This window comes from Trichomycterus rosablanca, chromosome 23, assembly GCF_030014385.1.
Source record: "Trichomycterus rosablanca isolate fTriRos1 chromosome 23, fTriRos1.hap1, whole genome shotgun sequence".
NCBI lineage: Eukaryota > Metazoa > Chordata > Actinopteri > Siluriformes > Trichomycteridae > Trichomycterus > Trichomycterus rosablanca.
In genome coordinates this window covers 4,923,809-4,945,492 of record NC_086010.1, presented here as the reverse complement: position 1 = coordinate 4,945,492, position 21,684 = coordinate 4,923,809, and the positions used below count along the sequence as shown (strand labels likewise).

Below are 21,684 nucleotides of genomic sequence, written 5' to 3'. Positions count from 1 at the left end.
TACAGCTTTAAGATACAAGAATCCCTCCTTGGTTTCCCATGTGTACTTTCGACATAATTTGCCACAGGAATTTGCCTCATTTTGACAAAATTGATATAATAATTTTTAACGAGTTATTTCACATTATCATTACATTACGTTAAATTAGTTTAATTGTGATCATTAATCATAATTTTTCAAAATATTAAGGTGTACATTACGTAATGTAAATGCCTTTTTACCGATATGTTGACGAATGTGCTGATCTGAAGTACAGACGCAATATGAACACAATGTCATGTGCAGGGTAGAAACAACGTGAACTTTTAGGAGCTGTTATTTGTGAGTAATGTCGCTGTGTAACACCTCTGCAAAGCAATCACTTTGCATTTTTTTCGTCCCGGATAGTCAGTTTATACCTCGATTTAATGCTGTCATCTTGAAAATGTCGTAGATTTACAGACTATTTGCAGATCTGTATGAGTTGCTGTTGAGTAGTTAGCTGAACAGCTACAGCAGTGGAGAGTCCATGCTGGTGAAAGTGCAGATCTGTGTTTTCAATCTGATGATACATTCATTACAAAAGAACAAAACACAACATTAACTCAGCTGAAACACCAAACCAAGGTAAGAGACCTCAGATTACTAGTTGTTGGAGGTTTATGTAAGAGTCACAGACATAGTGATACAGTAACCTGCCTGGTTTTACTGTAGAAGGTAACAGTTAGGCTTTTTCAGTCTAGCAGAAAAGTTTTAAATTGTCATAATTGCAGTGTTTAAAAACATTTATAAGAAAACCCTTTGGTTACATTCATGACAGAAACGGTAGTTACTCGTTACACAAGAGTCATCAGATTCATCAGGTTTAATGTCAGACACGGTCATCTCGAATTAACCTGCCTGCATGTCTTTGGACTGTGGAAGAAAACCGGAGCTTTCGGAGGAAACCCACATAGACACTGGGAGAACATGCAATTATGTTTTTCCTGTTTATTAACTCCTGTAATGTAATTTGGTTTGGAAACGGGCTTTTTTCTTGAATACGTTTATAAGGAAAACGCTAGACAGAACTGATCAAACAGATCACATTTTCACTGATAAATTATGCACTCCTAGTTTATGCTGTCATATTGAGTTTATATATTTGAGTTATCCGAATACAATATTAAATATTACATTTTATTTTTAAACAATGCCAAATAAACATACTTATTAACAAAAACGTTTTTTTTATATTTCTGTGTATGAAATAGCCATATGTGTAAATTTTAAGTAGATTTATTAACAAGAAGTAAACTAAAACAAAAAAATGTAAGTGAAAAAAAATGACTTCTTTATTTGTATTGATGTATCTTTCTACACCAGACTTTTCAAGATGGCATCTCAGAGTTCAAGTTCTAGGGACAGTATAACTCCAGTTCAGCAGATGGTGGCCTCTTGTTCTGGTGCTTTACTCACTTCACTGTTTGGTAAGTGTGGTTAACAACAGACACACTGCTCACATATAATATGATAATATATCACCAATAACAGAGAAAACTACTCAGTATTACCTGATTCAAAACCATGGGCATTATTGCCCATAGTCGACTTAAGTCTAACCTTAAGGTGCTTTAATGTGTATAAAACACTTATACCAGATTAATCTTGAAGGCTCACACACATGCAGCTAACTGACCAAAATAAGACCTTAATTTGACCATTGTTTTCTCATGAAACTACAAAGATAAGGAAGTAGGAAGTACAAAAACACAAGCCACTGCTGTGCATGATAATCTCATTTAATCTCATTGCTTGATTTAATCATGTAACAGCATGATAACCTGGGGGAGTGCAGTGCCACAGACCTGGCCGGGTGCTCAAAAGATACAATCAGCAGTTTCTCCATAGTGAAGTCCGACTGGAATTCCATTATTGCTGCTACATCAGTGACACCTACTGTCTGGTTGAGGTGTTAGTAATAGTGGTGGAGGAATACATGTTAGGGCTTTCTGTAAGAATCTATGAATAGCTGCTGCAAATACAGTAAGTGCTCGGTGGCTTTCCATTTGTCTGAGAGGACAGGTGCTTGTGGACATTGTGGGTTAAATTTAACCTGTGGCATCCTTGCAACATAAAAAAATGTTTGTCCTCTGGCCAAGTTATAAAAGGAGTGACTTTATAATTCTTCTTTTTTACAGTAACTCCGCTAGATGTCATTAAGATCAGACTGCAAGCCCAGAAAATTCCTTTAACTAAAGGTACGAACATGAACAGCTTAAATTTTGAACCAAAGTTTCCTTTATCACTAACTTTTTTAATTAATGCATGATCACACTTTATATCTGCCACGCAGGAAAATGTTTTGTGTACTGCAACGGCCTGATGGATCACATATGCGTGTGTGAAAATGGGAACAGCAGGGCATGGTACAAACCTCGTGGGCATTTCAGTGGCACACTAGTGAGTCTTTTTTGGCAGAGATACGTTTATTTGCTATGCAGTAAATCTACAGTTGTGCTGAAGCTTTTACTGACTATATTGATCATATTTTTGATAGGATGCTTTCATCAAGATTTTACGCATGGAAGGAATCAAGGCACTGTGGAGTGGCCTCCCCCCAACACTGTTAGTCATCTATTATTTTTTTACTTAGTAAAAAAGGTAGAAATACAAACCTAAATAGACGCAATGGCGTATGTATGTATGTACGTATAAAATGTCATTATTACTTCTTAAATAATTCAAACATCCAATAAAAGGCCAGTCAGCCAGCATTAGATCACTCTTATGTAAAGCCATAAGACATACAATGAAACACTCTATGCTCAAGGTTTCCTCCGCTGCATGTGCTGAAGCCTTGACTAGTATTTTTCTATTTTGATACCATTAGCAGAGCTCCAAGGTTTCTATTAATCATTTAAAGTCTGGTACTTTTTATCGATTAGCATGCTATAAACCACCTATTTTGAAGGGAAAAATACATTTGACTAACATACAATAAGAACACTTTGGTGTGGCATGTAGTTAATAATACTTCCGATCGGGGGCTATAATAATCGATATGTGTTTTACTTTTAGCCACAGCTGTACAGTGAGTCAGCAATCGACATCACAAAACAATCCGATACATAAATATGCAATAAAATATAATCCTCTTTATGAATCAAAACTAGAAAATAAAAACTATAACACACTTAAGTATGTACAGTGGCATTAAATATGCACACGTCTCAAGTGTATGCAGAGCTTCTCTTTTATTCATATCGATCTTTACTAAGATGGTTTCTTGTTGTCTTTTTTTATCTTTACTGCCTCTGGTTTTTAAATGGAAGACTTGCACTGTTATAAGGGTATGCACTAATGCAGCATTTTCTCTTGGCAGAGTGATGGCAGTGCCAGCCACAGTGATTTACTTCACTGCTTATGATCAGCTCTGTGCTGCTTTCAGACTTCAGATGGGGGAAAGGGCTGAAATGGCGCCGTTGTTGGCAGGAGCTGTTGCCAGAGGTGACATTTACTCCACTGTGTTTAGAATTGAAAGGGGTGGGCAAATCAGTTTATGCCTCAATGTTTCCTTGTTTATGCTTTATCTGAACATAGAGCAGATCTGCACCTCAACAAAACAGAAGCCAACTTTACTGTTCACCAAACTTTTACAATAGTGTTATTTGATTGCTAAATGACAACAATGAAATATTGGTAATGATAATAATGAAATATTTTGTGGATTGGTAGTCTACAGCATTTTGAAAGTCTTGCAGTGTTTTATGAGGTTAATCAGAACAATGTGTGTGTGTGTTTGATTTAGTTGGTTCTGCTACATTGATTAGTCCATTAGAACTGATCCGCACTAAGCTGCAATCACAGAGACAGTCGTACAGAGAACTAAGCGCTGTGATTCGCTCAGCTGTGCACACTGAAGGCTGGCTCACTCTTTGGAGAGGTCTTGGGCCCACTCTTCTCAGAGATGTACCATTTTCAGGTAAAGGTTTTTTACATGATTACTTGAGTCAGTAATGAGATGTTGATACTTTATCTGTCTATAGATGTTTGAACAGATTTGACTCCACAGGTTTTCTAAACAATATAGCATTCTAACCGTGCCCCATCTGTCTGCTCTCTCTCTCTTTCATCCTGTCTTTCTTTCATTCTTAATTTTTTCCAGCAATGTACTGGTATAATTATGAGAAAGCCAAAGCCTGGTTATGTCAGTACAACAAGATCAGTGAACCCACCTTCAGCATCACCTTCATCTCAGGTGCCGTGTCTGGATCTGTAAGTTTGGACTGCTTGCTGTATTTTCTGGACAATAATGATTGTTCTGTGTGATTTCAGTAAGAGGGGCTAGATGGCAGTCTGCCACAAGAAAACAACAGTTATTCAGCACAACATGCAACTTTGTAAATTCCTAAACCTTTTTTATTTCAGATTGCATCGATTGCTACTCTGCCATTTGATGTGGTGAAGACGAGAAGGCAGGTGGAGCTGGGAGAACTGCAGGCCAAGAACTGTATGTTTTTTAGGGCTTTTGTTCTAAAATCATTGCAGAATGGTTGTTGCTGATAAGTCATGAACCTGAAGTTTACCAATTTGTGCATTTCCTTGTATAGTGTCACCTCGAGCTTCCAGTTCAACATATAATGTGATGAAAAGAATTGTGGCAGAATCAGGTGTCAGAGGACTTTTTGCAGGTAAGTAGAACCAAATTACAGCACAATTTTTTTTGCATGCATTTAAAACTGAAAACACTGGACTGCTTTGCTGATCGAATCCCATGACAGAAATATGGAGGAATCCTGTGTGTCACTCATTTATTTTGCCATTAATAGACCTCATCCAGTATACCTGACCATGATCTTGTAGGGCATTCCATTCCAACACAATGAGCATTAAGATGTAGGAACACCTTCACTTTTGGCTATACATTGATTCATATTTTCTCTCTTTCTATCAGGTTTTATGCCCAGACTGATAAAAGTGGCTCCAGCTTGTGCAATAATGATCAGCACCTATGAGTTTGGCAAGGCCTTCTTCCGCAAACAGAACCAGGAGAGACCAGTTTTGACACTCCAAACCAACAATACTCGATCGCTCTAACACACATTCTATGTACCCAGTTAAATCCACTATCCCTCTTTCATTCTTCCCAAAATATCAGATTGTCTTTACTACAGCGCTTTTTTAATTATTAATTTTATTACCAGCATTTTTATTTGTATGTGAAACTCAATTTTTGGTCTGATTTGTGCGGGATAAGTCTGGCTGCTTTACAGGACTGTGTCAATCAGTTACAGGACTGTGTCAATCAGTCAAGAAATGTAACCCCAGTACAAGAGGCCAACAGCTTCTTTATTTAAATTACTCCAGTATTGTCCGTCTTCTTTTATTTTAGAATCCCCGGACTTTTGACACTGACCAACGGCAGCTTCTTATAGGATGGCTCGGAGCACCAACCTACATTTCTTTTTCCATATTATTTCACCACTCATGTTGGCTCTTTAATCAGACAGTTGTAGTCGCTGTTGCAGGCTGTACCCCATTCGTCCTTCCCTCCCTCTGTGGCTAGTGTATTAGTGCCACCTGAGAACCTGCTTCACTTGTTTATGCTGTTTTAAATGAGCCTCCCATCTTGTGCAAAATATACAAGTCTTCATTACTACATAATGTTTCCAAGCAGCTGCATATACAGTTTTTATGTTTCTTTTGAACAAAAAGAGGGATCTTGTGATGATGGGTGCGTTATTACCCTGTGATCAAAATATTGCCCTGAATTGCACTAGCTCTCACTCTGATAACATACAGGGGTTGGACAAAATAACTGAAACACCTGTCATTTTAGTGTGGGAGGTTTCATGGCTAAATTGGACCAGTCTGGTGGCCAATCTTCATTAATTGCACATTGCACCAGTAAGAGCAGAGTGTGAAGGTTCAATTAGCAGGGTAAGAGCACAGTTTTGCTCAAAATATTGCAATGCACACAACATTATGGGTGACATACCAGAGTTCAAAAGAGGACAAATTGTTGGTGCACGTCTTGCTGGCGCATCTGTGACCAAGACAGCAAGTCTTTGTGATGTATCAAGAGCCACGGTATCCAGGGTAATGTCAGCATACCACCAAGAAGGACAAACCACATCCAACAGGATTAACTGTGGACGTAAGAGGAAGCTGTCTGAAAGGGATGTTTGGGTGCTAACCCGGATTGTATCCAAAAAACATAAAACCACGGCTGCCCAAATCACGGCAGAATTAAATGTGCACCTCAACTCTCCTGTTTCCACCAGAACTGTCCGTCGGGAGCTCCACAGGGTCAATATACACGGCCAGGCTGCTATAGCCAAACCTTTGGTCACTCGTGCCGATGCCAAACGTCGGTTTCAATGGTGCAAGGAGCGCAAATCTTGGGCTGTGGACAATGTGAAACATGTATTGTTCTCTGATGAGTCCACCTTTACTGTTTTCCCCACATCCGGGAGAGTTACGGTGTGGAGAAGCCCCAAAGAAGCGTACCACCCAGACTGTTGCATGCCCAGAGTGAAGCATGGGGGTGGATCAGTGATGGTTTGGGCTGCCATATCATGGCATTCCCTTGGCCCAATACTTGTGCTAGATGGGCGCGTCACTGCCAAGGACTACCGAACCATTCTGGAGGACCATGTGCATCCAATGGCGGTGCCATGTATCAGGATGACAATGCACCAATACACATTGGTTTGATGAACATGAAAGTGAAGTTGAACATCTCCCATGGCCTGCACAGTCACCAGATCTATATATTATTGAGCCACTTTGAGGTGTTTTGGAGAAGCGAGTCAGGAAACGTTTTCCTCCACCAGCATCACGTAGTGACCTGGCCACTATCCTGCAAGAAGAATGGCTTAAAATCCCTCTGACCACTGTGCAGGACTTGTATATGTCATTTCCAAGACGAATTGACGCTGTATTGGCCGCAAAAGGAGGCCCTACACCATACTAATAAATTATTGTGGTCTAAAACCAGGTGTTTCAGTTATTTTGTCCAACCCCTGTATCATGTCTGGCTGTGTGAGATTTCACATCTTGCATGTAATTGTAACCCCCTTTAGATAAAATACTTCAATTTTCGAGTTTAAATTAATATGTGAACACAGTTTAATATGTGTACAAGAACATGTATGTCATGACAATCCTAGTTTTAAACATTTTTTATATTTTATAACACAACAGTGAACAAAATTTCATTTCATTTTCATCAACTGCTTTATCTGATTCATTAAGTATTAGGTTCATTTCCACAGGAAAACACTGGGAAAAAGGCAGTAATACCCTGCACAGGGTGCCAGTCTTTTGCAGAGCTTCAGACATTTTCATCCCTCAGACATAGTGTTGGGCCAGTGTAATAGCCTACTGCGCTACCTGAGCATGTTGAACAATCAAAGCATTCTTCTCTTTTAAAAGAAATTTTTACAATATAAGCTGTTTTATATGTTTGTTGTGGTTTTTATGATAAAAAAAAATTTGATAATGAGATTAATATTGTATATTCTACAGTATGAATACTGAAAACCCCACTGTATTGTGTGTTTTCTCCAATTATTCACTTACAAAGTACAGCTGCAAAAATAATTAAAATCCCAAAACTGCCACAATATACACTTCTTACAGGTGTATGTAAATTTGTGCATACATCTGTATGTAAACTGCTGCCTGCACATGTTTCAGTGTAGTTATAAAACAATTGCTAATCATGAATCATAATCAAGTTGCTCACTTTTTAGAACCAGTGATCTTCCATCTACCTTTTTTTTCTGTCTCCACATTTTTGTATCTGCTAATAGATTGAGCTGAGTCACAGCACATTAGAACCACAGGAGATAAAGCAAACAAATGAAAAGCCTTATTTCTGAGGCATGGTAAGTGCCTGAACGTATAGAAATATATAGCAGGCCGATAGAAGGACAAACTGAATTAAGACGAAACTATGTGAAAGTAAATCTTAATATGTCCAGTTGGATATTAGTTGTGTTTCTAATGCCTCAGATGTTGAAATAATAAAGTTGATATAGTTTTTACTTAAATGTTGTATTGAAGTTACTTTGTCAATTTGTGAGAAACTGTATTTCACATTCATATTAAAATGACATGCATTTTTATTTAATCAGTTTTAAGTAAATAAATAGAAATGCTTACTTATATGAATGGCTCTGTATTTATTTTACTCACTCACTAGATGTGATGTGATTGCTCCATATGCAGGTTTGTTGTTTTCATTAAGTTCCATTAACATATTGGAGAGTATAGATAATGTTTATTTTATGGCATACAATTAGGGTCAAGTGTTTACATATACTTGTTGGGAACAGGTGTGGGATGTTTTGGGCCCATTATAAAAGTACATGGAACAGTGGTCTCTTACCAAGGTTAAAAGTTAAGGTTAAAAATTTAACTTTATGCAATGAGGGACTTTATCCAGATGGTCAGATTTAATCCAGGAACCACAAAATATCTGGAATGAATTAAAAGCTACAAACATACATGACACTGTCCACAGTCAAGTGAGCTTTTTCACCCAACTTGTAACAGTAATTTAATGTATACAGTAATACAGATGTATTCTCCTCTGGGAGAAGCTCATTCATAAGGTATGTACATCTATCACGAGATATGCATCTAACACTGATTTAGGCAGCTTCAAGAACTCTGATAATCTGATTTGACACAGTGCAGTCCGATCTGGTCCACAGTCTGATTCCAAGACTGTAAAAAAATCTAATACCAGTTTTTCGTTTAAATGCCTGTAACAAATGTGTATGGCTGGATGTGTGTTTAGGATGGAGTCAGTCCAGGACTGGTCATATCTGTAGTCGGACTTGCCAGGTACTCACTGGACTTTAGACTAGCCAGAGACTTGTAGCTGGCTACTGAGGTTAAAGATCCACACAGACCTCTGAGAGATGGCGTATCCTCTTTACCTATGAACACACAAAAATACTCGATAAACAACACAGATAGACATCTCATTGTCTCAGTGCAAATGAATGTGGTTCCAGAGTTAATTCAAAGCCGTCATTTGTAATGAAGAGAGCCTGTAGCAGGTCTTACAATAAGTGTGTAATAAAGACTGATATTAGTGTCTATTCTGTGAAAAGAACACAGTCTAGACCAGTCATTGTAGACAGGATTCGAAGATTGTGTCAGTATTGGTAAGCTAAAAACCCCACTATTCAAGCCCTAGCCCTACTATTCAAGCCCTAGCCCTACTATTCAAGCCGGACAGGTAGGACCGACTAAATGTCTGGACACCCAAATTCATCATCTCTTAACTCACCGAACTTCACAAATGTTCAATACAATGGCTTGTACTATGGCTCTTATTGGTGACACTGACCTGGTGGGGTTGTCTTTGGATACAGTTAGCCATGTCTGAGTGAGGAAAAGCTCCCTAAAAGGCAAACCAATAAAATCACCAATAGAGCTCAAAGCATCACTAGAATGAATAACAATGCTTGTTTGGTAAAGTATTAGCTTCTATTAGCTTCTATTACATTGATGTCATCGACTCTACTGGGAGCGCATGTGCTGAGCCTGCCAACATGACATCATCCTCGCTAACACATATTGATTTTCTTCGTGAGGATAAATGCCAACCTCACTGACACACACACACACTCCAGTGTACCTTCTCTGTGCCAGTGAGCCAGTCCTGCTTTGCCGTCCAGACTTTGTATGTGTGTGTGTCCCGGCTCTAGAGACGTCTGAGACAGACTCATATCGGCAGAGAGCTGGTCCAAACTTGGAAAGCTCCTCCTGTAAATGCACAAAAACATACATTATTTTTATATTAAAAACAATATTACATCTACTGTCCAGTCCTGGGTGGTACACCCAATAATATAGCTGTGCAATAAGTGTTTGCCTTGATTTTAATACACAAAGATCTGCCTGGCTTAGAGATAATAAGAGACTCCAAAAATAAAAAAAAACAATGATTTAACAACAATGATTTTGTAAGGTCCCTGATAGACTCATCAACTGGTGCCGCTAAAAACATTATAGAGATTCCTACTCGTCCCAGCGTCCAGTGGGTTTCTGATAGAGCAATGTGTCCAAAGCCACCGCGTTGGTATCCATGACGCCTGGTGAGGGCCACTGATTGGTCAGGTGAGAGGTGAGTTCCTGTCTGGATCGCAGGTCATGGTTCTTCAGTACAGTTCTGCTGGTATTAGAAACACACCCAACCACCCCAAAGAAAAAAAAGTTGTCAGTTATAGTGACAGGTTTTATGTCAGTGGTTCGAAACCATTTTTTGGTAAATGACACCATTTTATGTTTTAATTCTGCATTTAGCCAATTGATTTGCCATAATTAAATTCCAACAAAGCAACTGGAGAAAATATCAACACAGCATCATTGTTGTTGTTTTTTAGGAATGTGGGGGGTGTTATATTGTCTCAATTTGGATGTACCCAATTTCCCCTGTGCACGCAGGTGACCTTCTCGCCCATTTTTGTATTTTATTGCTGCTTATGCCAATGTCTGGATCTCTTGCTCAGACATGGCCAATAGTGTCTGTTAAGCACCTGGCAGGACAGTGGCACTTTTGAAACTCGATTCCGAGATTTGGCTGTAGTGGGCTGATGTATTAGTTAATGAAATTATTAAATTAAGATTTTTAATCAATTTTATCTGCCATGATCTTTATATTAACAATTTTCTAAAGAATTATCCAACCCAATAGCATTATAGGTCCAAACCCCAAGATTAAGCACCACTGTTTTATGCTTTTATATGGTAGTAATAGTAATTCCAGACACCATGTAACCATTAGTCTATTAGTTACGAAACATCCACCCACCTAGGAATTATTACATATTACATAGTACACATATTACAAAGCATGTATCACCCTGTATGCGTTAGCGAGGCAATACTGTATGCAAATTGTCAGAGAAGTGACCTTAAAACCACAAAGTATCGGTGCAAGGCAATCCGCAAGCTTTATTAATAATACAAGCCACCTCTGCAGCTGTAAAGTCTCCACTGTGCCCACACATTAAATTATGCAGACTGGGAGCTGAAGTACATAATCATGAATCAAAGACGCACTCGTTTCGCCCCGCCTTCTATTTTAATACCTTGGTGAAAATTCATGTAGCCACAACGCTGAAAGCATATGTATATTATATAATGAAAAACATTAAAGCATATAATACATATTATATAATGGAAAAAATGAAGGGTTTTATTAATACTAATCTGTGAATATATAATAACCTGAATATTTACACCATCTACTAAATGTATCACGACGGTTAAAGCAAAAACACAGCAAAGCGTGTGCACTCACAGCTGGTCCTGAAGCTCCAGTATGATGAATTCCAGCTGCTCCTTCTCCACTTTGTGGCTAATGTCAGCTTCTGCAAAACGCTGCAGTAAAGCCTTATTCTGAGAGACAGACTCTGAGAGCTGAGCATCCCTCAAACGCACCAACTCCTCCAGATAACCCTGTACACACACACACACACACATGTAGAAACCCACCAAATATAATAAATATGATAAAACGTTATCCGTGGAACTGCCGCAGCAGAAACCCTATGTGGCTTTCGGACCAAAATAATTCATACCTAACACATGCACATCACATTCAAATCCTTGGGCATCGAATTGGTTGCCCTCTGATCAAATTTGTCCAGAGAACACATTTCCACTGCTCTGGAGTTTATTGGTGGTTTGACTGAAACATACCACTTTGTCCAAAACAAACCTTCATAGGTTTAGGTGGATGGTTTAAAACTTATTTTTATTGTTACTAATTTTAATTGAATTATGTGTCTGAAGAAATATTACTTTAACTGTACCTATTCAAGTACATGGAACATTGGTCCCTTGCCAAGGATAATCCAATATGTTCCCATCTTTTAAGAAAATGTTTATTTGGATGGTCAGATGATACAACAGTGATTCCTTATTTTACTAGCCTCTTATCAAATGCAATTTAAAGCTTGCTTGGCTCTGGACAGTCTCACTCATGATCCAGCAGTTTCTAATTCAAGGGAAACCTGTTTTATGTCAGTACTTACTCCAATCAACTTAGACACTTGCCTTCTGTTCCAGCACTTCCCTGTATTTCTGCTCCACTCTTTTACACTTGCTGTACCAGCTGCTTAAATCCATACGGAGACAGGCGGCCATGTTTGATTCAGGAGTGCTGGCTTCACTGCCACTGCTACCCAGAGTCCTCATCTCTTCCTCATCACTACTAATACTGTCCGAGCTGAAACACACGCTGGTGTTAACATGTTTACAATTTTATATTACAGTCTGTATAAAGGATGCAATGTTTTGTCAATTCTATAGTCAACAGTAACCAATAACTGACAAGCTTAGAGCAACCCATTCAAATATGGAGCAATTTTCTGATTACTAGTCCAGTAGCTTAATCATTTAATCTTACGTTTGAGTGAACTTGAGGTAGGGTGTGTAGTCAATAACAGCAGGACAACTTCCATCCAAACTCTCACCCTTCAAACAGAAACTGTAATCCATAAGCAAAACATTTCATTGTCAATTGTTTCATGTATGTAACATGTGTGTATGTTTGTGTGTATATATGTGTGTATGTGAGATGTACACAAGCAACTGCAATAATCCAATAATTATATAATTAACAATCTCCTACATGGCAAAATGTCAATAATATCCCACTGACCGAGCCAGTGAGTCAATGTGAGAGAGCAAGAGAGAGAAAGGAGGAAGAGAGGTTAGGGAAAGATGTTTACCTGAAATCAATAGCATTGAGACCAATCAGAGTATCTGCCAGCAGACCTGCTTCATCTCCCAGCAGTAAAGCACCATCCTCATAAAACCTCCTGATAAACACAAACACGTACACAACTGCACAAACAACGACTTACTTTATTTTCCTGATGATCTTACATGTTAAAGAACAGAATATACAGAAGATATTAGTCTTCATCTCACTGACAGGCACACAAACTGGTTGCAAAAGGAAACTTGAGTAAATGGAGCATTAATAATAATAATGGGCTCTTTTACGGTACATGTACACTTGTACTTTAGACCTGCTGCATCGTGTTTAATTCAGTAAAGAGATCTGCCAGATTCACAGGTTTCATGCTGCATGTATTTACCCAGGCACCGGCTTTACAAAAAGAAAGACATTTGATTTGCAATAACCAAACTCAAACAAATCTGATAACCACACACTTTCATTTTTTTGTTTAAATAGTTTTGTAAAAAAAAATCAGAGCTTTTCTTGATAGCAGAAAGTACTGTGCTCTACACCAGTTGTTATGCAGCCAGGTCGCTCATGCAGACATGTGCATTATTAGCTGTGAGCTCTTAAAATGGTTCTTTTAAGTGGGTGTGTAAGACCTTGTGGTTTTGTAGTCTCTCAAAGCGGAGGCTATATATTCGGACAACCGCTTCTCCATCAAGGCAACTCTGATCCATGCCCGACCCTAAGTCAGAGACAAAGACAAAATGCTGTCCTCATTTCAATCTTCAAAGTCTGTAGTTTTGTAGTGAATTTAAAATGTTGAGGGTACATGCCTATTATCTCTAAATAGGATTAAAAAAAATTTTGCAGAATGTCCTTATACTAAAAAAAGGTTTAAAAAACAGGGTATATTAAAGTAATTTGGACTTTTATGGACCCATTTTATTGTAGTGTAATAATTGTTACAAAGTCATAACCCATACAAACTAAACGTTTACAGAGAAAAAAATCTGATACATATACACTAAATAGTAATTAAAAATGTTGGAGTTTCAAGGTGACCGAGGGTTTTTTATACTGGACATACACTATGAATTTTATGCTGGTATTTGTTTGCGAGTGTGTTTGTGTCCTAACCTTGGCTCTGGAAGTGCGCACATTTTCCATGCTCTCTATGCTGGAAATGCAACTATGAGGGACTTTGCTACAGGCCACACGTACATAATCCCAAAAACTACGTGGACTCTCAGAGCCAAACCATGTAATCTGACCTGCAAACAGAAAGAAAGAGAAAGAAAGAGAGAAGAGAGAAAAGAGATTAATGCAGAATGAATAAAAACTCAAGATTAACATAAACTAATACTTTGTACTTTTGGTAAAGGAAACCTTTCGAAAACCTTTGTCGTTTTTGTGGAACTGCATGTTATTTTTCCTCTTTTTGTTTAGATTGTGTTGTAAATGAGACTGAAAGATGAAGATTAAAATGTGAAGGTAGATGGAAAATGTGTCAGACGGAGGGCTGGAGAATCTGCTGAGCTATAATCAAAACCTGAGCGTAGGCGGAAACGAGTGATCCTGACATCTTGACACAGCCAGAACTGCCAAAACAAAGCTCTCACATCACCCTAAAACAAAGAGATTGTGCAAAAGGGCCTTCTCTAAATAGCTGCCACACATTTGGAAGCATATATTTTATAAAATAGCTGACGGTAGCTGAAACATCTTAACTCAATATTTAGGAGGGGTGTCAATATACGTTTGGCCACATGATGTATGCATTAGTATTAGCCGTTAAGAGTCACAAATAGCAGAGACAAAACTGTGCTACCTGTAGGCTAATATCCTTTCAGAATTTTTGCAAGTCATAGCACATTGTGTGCTGCTGCCACAAGACAGAGAAACAAAGAATAAACTGAAAAGTGTGACTCCAGACTTGCCTTCACATGCATAATGTCTGCACAAAGCTAATGGATTTTGCTGGATCTTAGGTGTCTAATGAACACTAATGGAAGTGTAATTATGTTTACATTAAAAAACTGTCAAAATCTAGTCACTTAACGTTCTGCAGCTTTGACAGTCAGCATGCTTTAGCATGTGTATAAAGAGCTTTTAAAGGAGCAATTAAGGAATAATGTGGCCCTTTAGGTCTTTTTGAAATATTATTTCAAATGTCTATTACCATGCTTGCATAAGTTTTAGTTCATGAGACACAGCGGCTTCCAGATATTGTATATACTACATGTAATTGGTTTAAAATATATAATTACTTATAATCGACAATTAAAAGTCATGATATTTTAATTTTAATGTTACACTGTTGCTGTGCATCATATTACAGCTTATCATTTACATTGTGGCTTGGTATATTTGGATCAAGCCCCACATTTTTAGAACAAATCAATTCAGGCAATGAACAAAAGAACAAAATTAATAATCTCTAATGTGAGCTTCATCTTTATTGTTTCATCTAAAAGCGGTCAGCATGGCAGTAATAGCTTAATAAATGAATCACTGGCAAATATGATTCAGGGCCAAAATAGATCCAATCACCTGTATCTGAGAATTTAAGAGGCCATTAAGATGTGAGGGTTAAAGTCTAGTATAATTTAAGCCACTCTTTGTTTTAACTCAGCATTTTATCATAATCACCAGAAGCCACTTGAAAAAATTTCCTTGGTTTATTTTGAGTGCAAATGTATTTGGAACAATAAAATAAAACCCATCTCAGTATAATATAGTTCAAATAATTACACATGCCACATGCATCAACATTTGTAGAACAGATATTTTCAAATATTTTGTTGCAGAGGTTGTTTAATTATTTTTCGTTCTATGTTAACATGGCCACAAGCCTGAGATCACCATTCACATAGTCTAGTCTTTTTGTAAAGAACCTAATCTGTGAATTTTGGAGCAGTGGAAATGTATTCTTTGAAGTGATTAATCACGCTGTACCATCTGGGAGCCTAAGGGACAAATTATGGTTTGGTGGATGCGTGAAGGACATGGCACAAAGGCCTGAAACCAAGCCCATACAACACCTATGGAATAAATTGAGAAAATGCTTCTGATGCTTACAGGCCTATTAAAGGCGGTTTCTTAAAGGCACTCAGGTCATTACACCTTTTCATATTTGCTGCATTGAACAAGTGTACTACTTGTAACTACTATCAGCCAAACATTTAATACATTCCTGACCATAACATGCATTATTTTCACACAACACGAGTTGACATTTGCATTTTTGGGAGCTGGCAGCTCCAGCATCAGCATAACAATGCCTTGGGATGAAACAGAACTGTACACATTTAGATTAGGGTTTGGCTGTCCTACCTTTAAGCTGATGGCTGAGAATTTGCTCCAGAATGGAGACAAAATTGATGAATTCTGGGGACGTGTCATCTATAGTCTCAAAACAGGAACGATCAATCAGAGTTTTCACAGAGAACCTAAAAAACACATTTGAACATAATGGAATGCATTAGCTGATTAGCTGATTTGTCAAGAATCTGTGCATGTATTATTTAATACAACAACATTACAATATCAGCTGATTGAGACAGACAAAGAAAGTGTGCCTGTCTGATGTCCTGTTTTAACCTGGGTCAGGTAAACAACACCTCAATCCTGTCAGACCAAAAGATTAAAAACAACAGGTGCTTTATCACACTTCATTGAGCTGAGCAGTTGGAGTTCATGAATCACTCGATCGGCTCTGAACAGCTCTGTAGTGCCTCGTTACCTTTACAGCTTTCTATTATGACTCGGAGCTCTCAAATCAACCACTAGCACTAACTCTTCATTCCCAATTTGCAGGTATATAATTTATGTCTGATTTGTCTGAGCATTTAGTTTGATTGAATGGTGGATGAAGGTGACTTGTTACAAACGACATAGTTAAAAACTTCATGTGCTTTAGTCACACTCAAAGCTAATAGGTCTTTGTGCCCCTGTGCACAAAGTGTGGTCCATAAAGGCATGATTTGATGAGTTTGGCTAGAACTCAAGTGTAAAGAGCCCTGACCTCAACCCCAACATCTTTTTGAATTTTTCTGGTCTCACACAAACACATACACACAAACAAACAAATCCAGTAAGAGCTGCATCACTTTAGGGTGGACTAATGGTCAGAGAATTAGGGACGATATTTTCATGATGTCCACTGACATCCCTATCACAGCTAATCAAGTAAGCATTTGACCCAGTGCTGGTTATACAGAGAGACAGAGAAGTATGACTTGCTTTTACATAATGGCTTAGCTAAAAAAGGGCTAAAACCATGACAATGACACGCAGCATATGTGGTATTAAAGACCATACATACATTCATTCATTCTCATCAGCTACTATTTAATCCTGATAATGGTGTGGTGTGTTGGGCAAGAAAAAGGTTGTGCTGAAACAACTAAGGTAATCTTGCCTCAATTGGGCCTCTTTGTTGATTTAAGCTCTAAACAGCTTGCAATTAATTAAAATTGTATTAAAATGGTTACAGGAAAATGTCAAGGTAATTGTATATTTACCTAAAGTCAATCAACTGCATTATAATGATTTATAGAGAGAGAAAGATTTGGAATGGCCGAATGAAGTTGTGTTATGACCTGGAGAAATCTGTTAAAATAAGAACCTAAACAGTCCAAATGTACTACTTAATGTATTTTTTGTTAATGAGGTTCTGTCATAAATAAATAACAAGCTGTAATATATTTTAACCAGCCTGGACTGCAGTGATGTTTTTAAGTATGTTTAATAAAGACATAAGTATGTGTGTTTAGTTCAGCAGACCACAGTTTACAGTCAATTCAAACATCTTGCTAATTTAAAAGGGTTCACAAACAATTTTATGTAACTGTATTTCCTATATGCACCCATGCTGGCATCCACTGAATTATTAATCAAGTAAATTAAACGCACAAACACATACACACAAACACACACTTCACAAATCACCACACAGCCCTTTCCACATCAAGAGTATCTGCTCCTGTAAATCTATTCTGATCACAGGAGGAAATGAGGAAGGAAATTATTGAAGACCTTTAGCATCTATTTTCTATCAGCCATTAATTACAGTGTGTTCTTAATAATTCTAGCCCTGTGATTTCCGTGGACTCCTGCAGACATCGTTAGGCAGGTGGGATGCAGAATGACATTTCACTGCTAATTTTGCTCATGACATTTACTTTCTTTGTGCCAACAAAACATGCAGCTTAATTAAGAAGAGGCAGAAAAACTAATCGTTTTCATAAACCACACAGTTACAGAGTAATTATTGTAAAGTTCACCAAATGTGTATAGTGGAGAACCGAGTGTTCAACATTTTTATACACTTCCATTGCATATGACAACTTTAATTAAAGACACATAATGCCTTTTGACATTATATTTTAAAGTACAAACCAGAAAGTATGTACTTAAAATTATAAACTTTTGTGGCCTCCAAAGAGCCCTGACCTCAAGCCTTCTTTTCCAACATGAGTACCTGACCTCACAAATGATCTGATAAATAAATATGCATAAATATCAAAAGACACACCAAAATTTGTGAAAGGCTCCATATTAATGCAAAAGACTGGAATATGGTGTTTGTTTGTTTATTAGGATTTTAACGTCATGTTTTACACTTTGTTTACATTCATGACAGGAACGGTAGTTACTCATTACACAAGTTCGTCAGTTCACAAGGTTATATCAAACACAGTCATGGACAATTTAGTGTCTCCAATTCACCTCACTTGCATGTCTTTGGACTGTGGGAGGAAACCGGAGCACCCGGAGCAAACCCACGTGGACACGGGGAGAACATGCAAACTCCACACAGAAAGGACCCGGACCACCCCACCTGGGGATTGAACCCAGGACCTTCTTGCTGTGAGGCGACAGTGCTACCCACTAAGCCACCGTGCCGCCTGGAATATGGTGTACAACAAGGTTATGGTCAGTTGCACACATACGTTTCGACACAACACAATGTATATTCAATCTTGTGCAAAAGTTTGGACACCCCTAACCAAATTCAATTCTTGTTTAGGTAAAAATAAAAGGTAAAAATAAGGGAATTACTTAACACATGGCTTCTTTTGCAGGTATACAGTGTATCACAAAAGTGAGTACACCCCTCACATTTCTGCAAATATTTTATTATATCTTTTCATGGGACAACACTATAGAACTAAAACTTGGATATAACTTAGAGTAGTCAGTGTACAGCTTGTATAGCAGTGTAGATTTACTGTCTTCTGAAAATAACTCAACACACAGCCATTAATGTCTAAATGGCTGGCAACATAAGTGAGTACACCCCACAGTGAACATGTCCAAATTGTGCCCAAAGTGTCAATATTTTGTGTGACCACCATTATTATCCAGCACTGCCTTAACCCTCCTGGGCATGGAATTCACCAGAGCTGCACAGGTTGCTACTGGAATCCTCTTCCACTCCTCCATGATGACATCACGGAGCTGGTGGATGTTAGACACCTTGAACTCCTCCACCTTCCACTTGAGGATGCGCTACAGGTGCTCAATTGGGTTTAGTCCATCACCTTTACCTTCAGCTTCCTCAGCAAGGCAGTTGTCATCTTGGAGGTTGTGTTTGGGGTCGTTATCCTGTTGGAAAACTGCCATGAGGCCCAGTTTTCGAAGGGAGGGGATCATGCTCTGTTTCAGAATGTCACAGTACATGTTGGAATTCATGTTTCCCTCAATGACCTGCAGCTCCCCAGTGCCAGCAACACTCATGCAGCCCAAGACCATGATGCTACCACCACCATGCTTGACTGTAGGCAAGATACAGTTGTCTTGGTACTTCTCACCAGGGCGCCGCCACACATGCTGGACACCATCTGAGCCAAACAAGTTTATCTTGGTCTCGTCAGACCACAGGGCATTCCAGTAATCCATGTTATTGGACTGCTTGTCTTCAGCAAACTGTTTGCTGGCTTTCTTGTGCGTCAGCTTCCTTCTGGGATGACGACCATGCAGACCGAGTTGATGCAGTGTGCGGCGTATGGTCTGAGCACTGACAGGCTGACCTCCCACGTCTTCAACCTCTGCAGCAATGCTGGCAGCACTCATGTGTCTATTTTTTAAAGCCAACCTCTGGATATGACGCCGAACACGTGGACTCAACTTCTTTGGTCGACCCTGGCGAAGCCTGTTCCGAGTGGAACCTGTCCTGGAAAACCGCTGTATGACCTTGGCCACCATGCTGTAGCTCAGTTTCAGGGTGTTAGCAATCTTCTTATAGCCCAGGCCATCTTTGTGGAGAGCAACAATTCTATTTCTCACATCCTCAGAGAGTTCTTTGCCATGAGGTGCCATGTTGAATATCCAGTGGCCAGTATGAGAGAATTGTACCCAAAACACCAAATTTAACAGCCCTGCTCCCCATTTACACCTGGGACCTTGACACATGACACCAGGGAGGGACAACGACACATTTGGGCACAATTTGGACATGTTCACTGTGGGGTGTACTCACTTATGTTGCCAGCTATTTAGACATTAATGGCTGTGTGTTGAGTTATTTTCAGAAGACAGTAAATCTACACTGCTATACAAGCTGTACACTGACTACTCTAAGTTATATCCAAGTTTCATGTCTATAGTGTTGTCCCATGGAAAGATATAATGAAATATTTGCAGAAATGTGAGGGGTGTACTCACATTTGTGATACACTGTATAACTTATGTCTAATTTGTCTAAGCATTTAGTTTGGTCGAATGGTGAAAACTTTAGGTGCTTTAGTCACACTCAAAGCTAATAGGTCTAGAAATTATTTGTATAAAATAAATGACATGTTCCCAGTTTTGTAGCAACCAATAGGAAAAAGTCATTTCCTGTTCCAACTTAACTGTGCCCCTGTGCACAAACTGTGGTCCATAAAGGCATGCTTTGATGAGTTTGGTTTGGTTAGAACTCAAGTGGCCTGCACAGAGCCCTGACCTCAACACCCAACTTTTTTTTTTTTTTTTTTCATTTTTCTGGTCTGATCTCACAAACAAACAAATCCAGGCTGCATAATTATATAGGCAAAAACTTACAAAAAAAATTTTAGCCAGGTAGCCTAGTTTATAAGTTTTCCCTATACAGTTACACAGTACATGATCAAATGTTTGTGGACACCTGGCCATGAGTTTGTTAGAGAATTTATTTCAAAGCTATGGCCAATAAAATTATCCTGCAATTAATGCTTATTAATTAAGCCTTATTTTCAAGTTCTCTTGTCTGTGTTACCCATGTACAAATGTTTTTAATTACTCAAAGGTAATTTTTGTATATAGAAGTTTTGATTTGCAAATAGCAGAGTATCATCTTATAGCTAATGATGAGTCAGTTGTATCCGGTTCAAAACGTCAATAAACATTTTGATAATTAAAAGCTATGGACTTTAACAATACATGCAATATAAACACACCAATCTGGCAACCCTGGCAACCCTGGTTGAGTGCAGCAAGCTCAGTCTGGGCTCACTTTAACAGATTTGGTTTTAGAGCTGTACTGCACACTAATTAGGAAACAGACAAACCCAAACTTGCACAAAATGCAACAATAATGATGCAGAAATTATAAAATAAATCTGAAGCGCAAGTTTTGAAATGAACAGAGGCAGAATTCAACCGCAAAGTGAAGCGAACTGCTTACTGGCTCAGGTGGTTTAACTGGTCCTGATTTTTAAATTGTGTGTAGATTTTTTTTTTTTTTTACATTTCAGTCACCAGTTTAATGATGTGTTTGAATGATTGTGGTGTTCATGCTGTGCACACTGCACTGTGTGTGCTGCAGGATGACTTTTTTATCATGTGAACATGCGGTGAGTGATGCGGAATCTACCTGCACACTGTGATTAAATTCTTCCTCTCCACCGCTCCGTTCCTCGCTGCGGCTTTCTTGCGGGCCCCGTTAAGCCCCGGACTGGGGGATGCCATGCCCCCTTTATCGCTCAGCTTGTTAACCTGCAGATCTTCCCACCCTTTTTTCCTTTTGTCTGTGTTTTTTT

The 21,684-nt window shown here is 38.6% G+C and overlaps 2 protein-coding genes across 3 annotated transcripts; one reads left to right on the top strand and one right to left on the bottom strand.

Moving 5' to 3' along the window:
• The first annotated feature begins 479 nt into the window (after window positions 1-479).
• On the top strand, window positions 480-5,906 carry slc25a40 (solute carrier family 25 member 40). Its single transcript, XM_062985597.1, has 11 exons — window positions 480-606; window positions 1,345-1,448; window positions 2,160-2,219; window positions 2,315-2,421; window positions 2,519-2,586; window positions 3,344-3,468; window positions 3,770-3,943; window positions 4,127-4,236; window positions 4,390-4,471; window positions 4,572-4,652; window positions 4,916-5,906. The coding sequence occupies exons 2-11, from the start codon at window positions 1,355-1,357 to the stop codon at window positions 5,056-5,058; spliced, it is 1,044 nt and encodes a 347-aa protein (XP_062841667.1). The 5' UTR covers window positions 480-606; window positions 1,345-1,354; the 3' UTR covers window positions 5,059-5,906.
• A 2,322-nt stretch (window positions 5,907-8,228) lies between these two features.
• Window positions 8,229-21,684, bottom strand: rundc3b (RUN domain containing 3b). Of its 2 annotated transcripts, none has more exons than XM_062985526.1 (11): window positions 21,519-21,684; window positions 16,016-16,131; window positions 13,820-13,953; window positions 13,339-13,424; window positions 12,723-12,812; window positions 12,398-12,478; window positions 12,046-12,217; window positions 11,288-11,445; window positions 10,007-10,156; window positions 9,620-9,747; window positions 8,229-8,912 (listed from the first exon to the last, which is right to left on the bottom strand). In XM_062985526.1, exons 1-11 carry the CDS (start codon window positions 21,611-21,613, stop codon window positions 8,767-8,769), a joined length of 1,356 nt encoding a protein of 451 aa, XP_062841596.1. In that variant the 5' UTR covers window positions 21,614-21,684; the 3' UTR covers window positions 8,229-8,766. The 2 variants fall into 2 exon arrangements, with proteins under 2 accessions (XP_062841596.1, XP_062841597.1); XM_062985527.1 differs by having other exon boundaries at window positions 10,007-10,153.

Coding starts and splice junctions, on each gene's coding strand:
- slc25a40 (XM_062985597.1), top strand. CDS start 1,355: ATGGCATCTCAGAGTTCAAGTTCTAGGGACAGTATAACTCCAGTTCAG. Junction 3,469..3,769: donor GGCAGGAGCTGTTGCCAGAG/GTGACATTTACT, acceptor TGTTTGATTTAG/TTGGTTCTGCTACATTGATT. Junction 3,944..4,126: donor CAGAGATGTACCATTTTCAG/GTAAAGGTTTTT, acceptor AATTTTTTCCAG/CAATGTACTGGTATAATTAT.
- rundc3b (XM_062985526.1), bottom strand. CDS start 21,613: ATGGCATCCCCCAGTCCGGGGCTTAACGGGGCCCGCAAGAAAGCCGCA. Junction 12,218..12,397: donor TACCTCAAGTTCACTCAAAC/GTAAGATTAAAT, acceptor CGTGTGTTTCAG/CTCGGACAGTATTAGTAGTG. Junction 9,748..10,006: donor CCCACTGGACGCTGGGACGA/GTAGGAATCTCT, acceptor GTGCATTTACAG/GAGGAGCTTTCCAAGTTTGG.